This window comes from Colobus angolensis, unplaced genomic scaffold (genome assembly GCF_000951035.1).
Source record: "Colobus angolensis palliatus isolate OR3802 unplaced genomic scaffold, Cang.pa_1.0 Scaffold1, whole genome shotgun sequence".
Taxonomy (NCBI): domain Eukaryota; kingdom Metazoa; phylum Chordata; class Mammalia; order Primates; family Cercopithecidae; genus Colobus; species Colobus angolensis.
The window spans coordinates 18,815,473-18,825,607 of NW_012110918.1; the positions used below are offsets into that span (position 1 = coordinate 18,815,473).

The 10,135-nt window shown below is 54.1% G+C and overlaps 1 protein-coding gene across 1 annotated transcript in view; it reads right to left on the minus strand.

Moving 5' to 3' along the window:
• Nucleotides 1-9,776, minus strand: part of OGFOD3 (2-oxoglutarate and iron-dependent oxygenase domain containing 3) — a gene marked incomplete at its 5' end in the record, with an annotated part of 20,602 nt that extends 10,826 nt beyond the window's left edge. Inside the window, 4 exons of the mRNA XM_011933398.1 lie at nt 644-711; nt 3,913-3,955; nt 5,992-6,067; nt 9,542-9,776. Of these exons, the coding sequence (XP_011788788.1) occupies nt 644-711; nt 3,913-3,955; nt 5,992-6,067; nt 9,542-9,776 (422 nt within the window). The remainder of the gene's footprint in view (nt 1-643; nt 712-3,912; nt 3,956-5,991; nt 6,068-9,541) is intronic.
• Nucleotides 9,777-10,135: the final 359 nt, after the last annotated feature.

Consider the following 10,135-nt stretch of genomic DNA (forward strand, 5'->3'; position numbering starts at 1 on the left):
ACCTGTAATCCCAGCTACTCAGGAGGCTGAGATGGGAAAATTGCTTGAACCCAGGAGGCCAAGGATGCAGTGAGTCGAGATTGTGCCACTGCACTCCGGCCTAGGCAACAGTGCGAGACTCCATCTCAAAATTATAATAATAATAATAATAATGAAAACAAAGAAGGAGCCAGCTGGGAGTAGGACCCGGGGCTAATGCGTGAGGCTGACACGGATCCAGGCGGGGAGGGTCTCTTTGCTCTCCCAGGCCCTCATGGAGCATCAGAGGCCCCATCGGGTTCTTGGAGCTGCTCCTGGGAGCCTCCCACCTCTGCTGCCTCTTGCTCCCATCCCTTCTGTCCCTCGGCCCACAAAAAACACCAGATTCCCCTAAAGCTTCATGAACAAGCCCCCTGCCCACAGGCTGTAGAGAGCCCACACCTCCCAGCTCCTGCGTCCCTATGAGCCATGAGGGACCCGGCCAACATCACAGCCACTGAGGCTCTGAGGCTGCACCAAGCCAGATCCTCCCTCACGTGGACATGTGGACACACCTCGTATGTCCCCATGTCCGCGTGTCCACGTATCCACGTGTCCACGGCTAGGAGGCATGGAGCCGCTCACTCAGCTTTCAGACCCAGCACTGAGGTCACGCTGCAGCGCTCACCTGTACAGGTTCACAAAGTGCTTCCCGACAGACAGGGCCCCTGAGTGCAAGTCCAGAATGGATGCCTGGAAAAGACGTTGTGGAGTAAAGCGTGCGGCCGCAGCAATGGCAACGGCTGTTAAAAGTCACAGATGGTAAATGCGAGTTACCAAGGTCTGTCCTGCACACACCTCAGGTTTGTTTTTTTTGTTTGTTTGTTTGTTTTTGTAAAAAGGATCTTACTCTGTTGCCTAGGCTACGGTGCAGTGGCAAAATCTCAGCTCATTGCAGCCTCAATATTCCAGGCTCCAGGCCAAGCAATCGTCCCACCCTCTGCCTCCCAAGTAACTGGAACTAAAGGCGCTCGCCACCACACCCGGCTAATTTTTCTATTTTCAGTAGAGATAGGGTCTCACTATATTACCCAGACTGGTCTCAAACTCCTGGGCTCAAGTGATCCTCCCACCACAGTGTCCCAAAGTACTGGGATTACAGGCATGAACCACTGCACCCAGTCTCAACCCAGGACTCTTCCTCCCAGACCAGCCAGGTGCAGCAGCTCACACCTGTAATCTCAGCACTTTGGGAGGCTGAGTCAGGTGGATTGCTTGAGGCCAGGAGTTCAAAACTAGCCTGGCTTACATGGTGAAACCCCATCTCTACTAAAAACACAAAATTAACCAGGCGTGGTGGTGGGCTGTAATCCCAGCTGTAGCTGGGAAAGCTACAGAGACAGCCTCCCAAGTAGCTGGGATTGCAGCTACTTGGGAGGCTGAGGCAGGAGAATCGCTTGAATCTGGGAGGCGGAGATTGCAGCAAGCCAAGATCGCACCATTGCACTCCAGCCTGGGCTACAACAGTGAAACTCCATCTCAAAAAAAAAAAAACAAAAAAACAAAAATATTCCGGGACCAAACACTTTTGTTCCCTGTGACCTAAAGAATAAAAACCAGGGGACGGGCATGGTGGCATGTGTGGGCTGTTTTCAGTCTGGTGCCGTCTCTGTGCAGCTCCATGCCAGTCACAATCACGTGTCCCTGTAGGCAAGTGTTGACTTCTCTCGAGTAAACGCCTCACAGCGGTGCTCCCACCTTGGCCTCCTGGGTGGCTGGCACCACAGCACGGACCATGCCAGGCCTGAGTCATCACTTTGTAAGGCACTGAAGTGTTTCTTGCCTGACCATCCACCTCTTAGTCCTTCCCCACATCCTCGGAGGAACAGCCTTCCAGCCCACGTCAGTCACCCCACCTATGACCCCAGAGGAGCCCCACTGCTGCCCCTTCCTCATCGTCATGGCCACTGGTCCTGCGGCACCAACCTAGCGTGGGCCTGTTGAACGGTAACTGAACCCAACGCAGTGGCCCAGCCAGCTCTGTGCCGGACAACTTCCCACGTGAACGTGGAGGAAGTGGTGAAACACAAACCCACCCACTCGCAGAACTGTAACAGATAGCCCCCGAACTGAACCAAACCAAACTGAAATAAAACAAGGAACTCAGGCAGGGTATGGCGGCTCACGCCTGTAATCCCAGCACTCTGGGGGACCAAGGCCGATGGGTCACCTGAAGTCCGGAGTTCGAGACCAGCCTAACATGGTGAAACCTCGTCTCTACTTAAAATGCAAAAATTAGCTGGGTATCGTGGCACATGCCTGTAATCCCAGCTACTCAGGAGGCTGAGGCAGGAGAATCGCTTGAACCCAGGAGTCGGAGGTTGCAGTGAGCGGAGATTGCCCCACTGCACTCCAGCCAGGGCAACAGAGCGAGACTCCGTCTCAAAAAAAAAAAAAAAAAAAGAACTTAATTTTCAGAACCCAAGAGAAAAGAGTTTGCAGAAAAAAGTCACACGGACCATCACAGAAATACTTTGAAATTCTTAGAGTCTATAAATTAATTTCTTAGAAGTTTCAAAGATGCAGACTCAGGTCTATTCAGTGATTACAATTCAAAACGATCACCAAATACACAGAGAGAAACAGATCTTCAGACAATTCCACACACCAAGCAAGAAAATAACCCTGAGGAAACCGCATGGGAATTTGTGCTAACACCAGCTGCACTGGGGACTGACTCCCAGTCACTGCCCGTCAGGAGGGTGAGGCCACGGCGGGTGGTGACTCCGTGATCCCTGTGGCTGCGGTAACACAAACCAGGGCTTTCAAACAACACGAGTTTATTCTCTCACAGTTCTGGAGCCCAGAAGTCCAAAATCGAGGTGTGGGCAGGGTCCTGTTCCCTCCCAGGGCTCCAGGGGAGGTCCCGCCCGCCTCTTCCCATAGCCGCACCACTCCCATCTCTGCCTCCGTCTTCACAGGACCTTTTCCTCCTCCCTCTCACATCTCCCCTGCCTCTGGCTCCTATGGGCACTTGCCATTGGATTTAGGGCCCTAAATCCGGGATGATGTCATCTTGAGATCCTTAAGCAAATTACATCTGCAAAGGTCCCTTTTACAAATCAGATCATGTCCACGGGCCCCAGGTGAACACATTCTCCGAGGCCATCAGCCGACACCCTGCAGCGTCACACAGGGGACAACAGCCCACAGGGCGTCCATGGAGGCATCCAGTTCGGAGGTTGCAGGATGCGTTGCAGCGTGTCTGTCCCACGGAGGCTCTGCTGTTTCCCGGCAGCTCCACAGGCTCTCCTGCGTCCAGCACACACAGCCATCTCCTCGCTGGGCTCCCACCCCTCTCCCTTGCCGGCTCCCTGCTTCCAACCCCCTCTATCCCCCAACGTGAACTGGAGCCAGGCAGGCTGTGACATGCCATGAAGAGATGGCCACGCACATCTAAGGACACACTCTCCCCAATGAGGGTCCGCTGCACAGCTTTCAGTCAGGCGGACACACTCTCCCCAACGAGGGTCCACCGCACAGGTTTCAGTCAGGCGGACACACTCTCCCCAACGAGGGTCCGCTGCACAGCTTTCAGTCAGGCGGACACACTCTCCCCAACGAGGGTCCACCGCACAGGTTTCAGTCAGGCGGACACACTCTCCCCAACGAGGGTCCGCTGCACAGGTTTCAGTCAGGCGGACACACTCTCCCCAACGAGGGTCCGCTGCACAGGTTTCAGTCAGGCGGACACACTCTCCCCAATGAGGGTCCGCTGCACAGGTTTCAGTCAGGCGCAGCTGCTGTGGCGGGTGCTGAGAAACACCACGGCAGGCCCCACCCACATTTGGGGGCGTGCAGGGAACCCTGCACGTCTGTGCCTTCCCCTTCCCATCCAAGCGAGAGCAAAGTTAAAGGGTGAAATAAAGGGGGCAGGAACTACATCCAACTCACCCCTCCGTCAGATCCTCCCAGGGAGAGCCCCTTCTCAGCTATGCTGCAGGGAGAAAATAATTCAGAATTTAGTTACTGGAATTGTCTAAAATGTATCATCTAGGCAAAACGTCAATCAGCACAATTAATGCAATGTTAGTGGGTCCTGCGTGTTTCATGTTTATGATGTAAACAAATGTTTAGACCAAATGACTCAACTTTCAAAGTTCAGTGCATAAGCGACAATACTGCCATTGCTGTCTTGTCAATATTTGACTCAGCTTAGAAACGACTGGGCATCAGCACTTTGGGAGGCCCAGGCGGGTAGATCACGAGGTCAGGAGTTCGAGACCAGCCTGGCCAACATGGTGAAACCCCGTCTCAACTAAAAATACAAAAATTAGCCAGTTGTGATGGCAGGTGCCTATAATCCAGCTACTCTGGAGGCTGAGCCAGGAGAATCGCTTGAACTCGGGAGGCAGAGGTTGCAGTGAGCCACGATCATGCCACTGCACTCCAGCCTGGACAACAAAGCAAGACTCAGTCAAGAAAGAGAGAGACAGAGAGAGAGAAAGATGGAGGGAGGGATGGAGGGAGGGAGGGAGGGAGGGAAGACATGAATGGCTGGGCTTAATCGCTCATCTTCAACATCAAAAGCCACCTGGGCCAAGCTAAGGAGCCTTGGGAGCATCTAGGGGAGGGCCCGCTGCTCCCCATCTCTCCTGGGACCTCAGGCAGGCGGGGGAAGCTTTGAGATTCACCAGCTCAGGAGATAGGGGCCCTGCCCATGGTGGGAGAAAGATACGTATGCACCAGTTGTGCTGGACCAGAGAGGACCGCCCCGAGCTGCCACAGGTGCTGGGAGCCACCTGTGGACACCAAGCGGGGACACGCCGGTGCCTCAGTGAGATGCAGTAACCCCCCGTGGAGCGAGGCAGCATCCTCGGGGGCAGGCTCCCTGGGGAGAATCTCAGGGCGGGGCACGTGGCCCAGGGCTGCAGACGCTTAGCATCTCAACAAGTGGTTAGAAAATCAAAACTTTCTTTTAAGATCTCAGTAAGAAAAGTCCAGCACCAGTGGCCTCTGAGTGGCATCCTGTGCTGCCACAAGTCACAGCCAGGTGGGCTGAAGGGCTCCTTGGAGGCAGTTTCAGGGCAGACACTGAGTGGTCATTGGGCAGTGTCCTGGAGGCTCCGTGGGGAGCATGGGGCACTCAGCAGCAGCCCCCAGAGGCGGCCATGACCCCTGCAGAGGAGCCCGGACCTCCAGGTACTCTCTCAGCTACTGTTTCACTGAGGGCCATGGTCTCCTCTTCTGAAATCGGAAAATCTGAGCTTGGCCCTTGAAAGCACATAATTCTTTTTTTTTTTTCTTTTTTGAGACAGAGTCTCACTCTGTTACCCAGGCTGGAGTGCAATGGCACAATCTCGGCTCACTGCAACCTCCATCTCCCAGGTTCAAGCGATTCTCCTGTCTCAGCCTCCTGAGTAGCTGGGATTACAAATGCGTGCCATCATGCCCGGCTAATTTTTTGTATTTTAGTAGAGACGGGGTTTGGCCATGAGCCCAGGCTGGTCTCAAACTTCTGAGCTCAGGCAATCCACCCGCCTTAGTCTTCCCAAGTGCTAGGATTACAGGCATGAGCCACTGCGCCCAGCCCAGAAATTCTTATAAAATTATAATATAATCTTTTTTTTTTTTTTTTTTTTTGAGATGGAGTCTTGCTCTGTCACCCAGGGTGGAGTGCAGTGGTGCGATCTCGGCTCACTGCAACCTCTGCATCCTGGGTTCCAGCAATTCTCCTGCCTCAGCCTCCCAGGTAGCTGGGACTACAGGTGCTCGCCACCACGCCCAGCTAATTTTTTGTATTTTAGTAGAGACAGGATTTCACCGTGTTGCCCAGGCTGGTCTCGAACTCCTGAACTTAGGCAATCCGCCCGCCTCGGTCTCCCAAAGTGCTAGGATTACAGGCATGAGCCACCGAGCCTAGCAATAAAATCTTTAAAACCACTTTATTACTAACAATGCTCTGCTTCCCGCCCTGGCCCCACTCCGCGTGTGTTTGTTTAAATCCCACCGTGCTCAGGGACAGGCGGTTACCTGCGAATCTGCTCTGCTTCCTCCCTGGTGATGACGACATCGGTGACACCTCTGCCGCATTTCCTGGGGGTGCAGCCTGGGAGGGGACAGCCAGGGTGAGACGCAGTTTCCAAGGCCACCGGTGCATGCCCTTCCAGGGGATCGGGGCCAGAGCTGGCTAATACGCCTGGTCAAATGTGAATTTCAGACACACAACCGCAGCTCTCCAGAGTGCATGCGCTTTGTGCAGTGCGTCTGGAGTTCATGTCTCACTGGGCGTCCTTGGCTTCCAATGGCTCCAACTGGAGATTTAATCCAGAAGCACCAGTTGCTGCCCCAAACCTTGGGAAAGCCACAGAAGCCCCAAACACGGCGTCGACAGCATTCCTGAACCATCACTGACTGCAGGTCCAGACACCCACAGGCACCGTCAGAAAACAACCCTCCTGAGACCACCAGAGCAGAGCTTGCGGGTCTGGTCCCAGTCCTTCCCCAGGGCACAGGGAACTGTTCCCCACATCCCCCTGTCTCTCCCCGTACCTCGGTGACCTGCGGAGGCTGAGAGGGAAGAGGAAGCAGCAGCTCAAATGGGGGTCAGGGTGGTCGGGGGCAGGGACAGGGGCAGGGTCGTTGGGACAGGAGCAAGATGGTCGGGGCAGGAGCAGGGCTGCCGGGGCAGGGGCAGAGACAGGGTCGTTTGGGGCAGGGGCAGGGTCGTTGGGGCAGGATCAGAGTGGACAGCAAAGAGTCAGGGTCATTGGTGCAGGGGCAGGGTGGATGGGGCAGGGTGGTCAGGCAGGGTTAGGGTGTTTGGGGCAGGGTGGTCGGGGTAGGGGCAGGGTCGTTGGGACAGGGACAGGGTGGTTGAGGCAGCATCGCCCAGATGCACAAGGTACAGCAGAGTGTCAGAGAGGGGCCCAGCGATCCGCCCCTGTGGTTTGGTACGAAGTGCAGCTGGTTTTGTGCGCTGGGCAGGCCGCAGGCCATGCCTGACTGAGACGGCAGCCCACAAGCACCAGGACATGGGGCCAACTGGGACTCCACAATTTGCTTTTCCTCCCTCTCCCTGCGTCCTGCCTAGAAAGCCAACCCTGAGCCTGGACGTGAAGCCTCCCTCTCGGGACCATGGGAACAAAAGCCTCGCACTCAGTGCTGAGCGCCAGCATCAGGGGCTTGGACCCAGGCATCACATGGCACCGTGATGACCTTGCGCCAGGAGATAAACAAAGCTCCACTTGGCTGAATATCAGGGAAGGGGGGCTGTAGTTACATGTGGTTAAATGATCTAATGGACATAGGCGTTTTATTTCAAAAACAGAAAGTCATTTTATGCTTTTTTATAAGGTTTCCCCCACTAAACATGAGGACACAGGAAAGCGGAAAGCAAACGGCAAATGCAATGAGAGCCACACAGGCCTGTGGCGCAGCCTCTGTACTAGCAACGAGAATCACTAGAGGGAAGAGAGGGTCCCCTGTGGCACAGGAGTGACTCGACAGGAAGGGGAAGGGACAGCAAACAGCAGACAACATTGCCCCACAACACATATGGCAGCCAAAGCAGAGACGCTGCTGGGTCCACACTCTGGAGATTCTGATGCACCTTTCCATAACTGGTGGGTGAAGGGGACAGAAACTGGTGACAAGAATTTGTGCACATGAACGTGGGTCAGGAGAAATACTCACAAAGTTGTAAAAAATGACCAAAAATCTCATGCATTTAGAAATTTTTTAAATTTCCAAGTACCTCATGAGTTAAAAAACAATAATAATGAAAATTAGAGGCCGGGGCAGTGGCTCATGCCTGTAACCCCAGCGCCTTGGGAGGCCGAGGCGGGTGGATCACCTGAGGTCAAGAGTTCGAGATCTGCCTGGGCAACATGGGTGAAACCCCATTTCTACTAAAGTTACAAAAATTAGCCAGACATGGTGGCAGGCGCCTGTAGTCCCAGCTACTCAGGGGGCTGAGGCAGGAGAATGACTTGAACCCAAGAGGCTTAGCGGAGGGTGCAGTGAACCGAGACCACGCCACTGCACTCCAGCCTGGGCAACAGAGTAAGTGACACACCGTCCACAAAAGAAAAAAAAAAAAAAAGAAAGAAAGAAAAAGAAAATACGTCAAACCATTTGTTTTATTGTAAAATACATACAATACAGACTTTACCATTTTAACCAAGCTTTTTAAAAAGTGTGCAGTGTGGTGGCATCAGGCACAATTGACCTCCAGAACTTTTCCGCCTCCAGGTGAAATCCCAAACCCATTAAACATGGACTTCCCATCCCCCCTCCCTCATTCCAACATTTTTCTTTTTTGGCAGGGGTCAGGATCTCACTCTGTCACCCAGGCTGGAGTGCAGTGGTGCACTCTAGGTTCACTGCAGCCCCGACCTCTCGACCTCCCAACCGCCTGGGTTCAAGTGATTCTTCCACCTCTGCCTCCTGAGCTGGGGGTACAGGCGTGCACCACCGCACCTGGCTCATTTTTTATTTTGTAGAGATGGGGTCTCACTGTGTTTCCCAGTCTGGTCTTGAACTCCTGGCCTCAAGCGATCCTCCTGCCTGGGCCTCCCAATGTGCTGGGATTGAGGATGAGCCACTGCTCCAGGCCATTCCAACTATTTTTAATGTCGATAAATTATAATGATCGCAAGAAAAAATTCTGCTTGGTGCTAGTATTTAAAAAAGAGTTTTGCAAAACTGGGATGTTAGAGAGAGAAATGCTAAGAAAGAGAGAGCACCCACAACAGAAACACATTCATTTTCCTCCCGTCCCTCCCTGCGGTGCAGCCGGGACCACGTTCACGTGCGTCACAATGGCGCCCCTTTGTGGAAGAACTTGGCAATCTTTTCTTGGTTCAAGTGCGAAGCATTGAATTGAATTTTTTAAAACCTGAATTCTGCCTCAAAAACCCAGTCGCGCATCTTGGATTTTTAAAACTAAGATTTTTAAAACATCCAGATGGCATGGAATGCTCAAGAAAACAGAAGTGACAGGAGGCCTACAGGCAGCGGGGTCTGCAGTGGCCGGCCGGGTCAGCCCTGCTCCGGGGCCGTGCGCTCTCCAGGGTGCTGAACCCCGGCCCTGCCAACCGCAGCGCTGCCCCAGGCTCTGGGCTGCCCTGGAACCACCACCACCCCCATATCAGGCCCAGGCAGAACAGGAGCGGGGGAGAGGAGCTGGGGCACAGGACAACAGAAGGGTTGCCGGTCGTTCCTTGTTACATTTTCCCCAACATTCTCCGACTGTACCACATTCTCCAGTCAAAAAACCTTTCTGGTTTTGACTTTCTCATCCCTATCTTTCTAAGGCAAACCATCTCCCCCGCTGGACTGCACAGCTTACTAAAACGTTGAGCGTGGCCGGGCAGTGATGGGCAGGGCCCGAAACACCTGCACTCCCAGCCAGGTGTGGACTAGCCAGCCTGCAGGAGGGGAGAGGTCATCTGCTACCCCCAAGCTTATCACATCCAACCCAATTCCCACCTCTTCGTCTCAGCCAATGACCTTTAACCACATTGAGTCTCATTTTAATGCGTTACTTTCCTGAACTACCGCAGAGCCTGTGGCACTGTACCTTCAAACCTGCGGTGACTGTCATAGTCCTCAGAGCAGGGCACCTCGATGAATCTCCCCACCACGACCTCGCCACGGCGGGCCAGGACCTCTGCGACCCCGTCTTCGGCCCCTAAGCTGCTCCAGAGCAGGAGTGCGGTGAGCACAAGGCCGGCACCCAGGCCCGCAGTCCTTAGCCACGGCCTCTGCCACAGCCTCTGCACCTCCCGCGGGGCTCGGTCCTTCTTGGTGCTGAGAACAGAAAACAGGCCACGTCACCCAAATGCAGAGTGAGGCCAGAGAAAACGCTCCCCAATCATCAAAGTGCATGCACCATGACCCGGCCTTCACTCACACCTCATCCCTGAAACGAGGACTTCCTGCCTGGGGCCAGCGCTGTCCACTCAGGAGACACGGACTCTTCCCTCCCTTTCCCTTCAGGGGTCTCCAATACACACTAGCTGCCTCCTGAGCCAGGGAGTTTGGGAAACACTGCAATAGAGACCCATGGGTTTTAAGCAGAAGAAAAAAAAAAAAAAAGGCCAGACATGCTCCTTATAAAGGCCACTTGAGGCCGGGCGCGGTGGCTCAAGCCTGTAATCCCAGCACTTTGGGA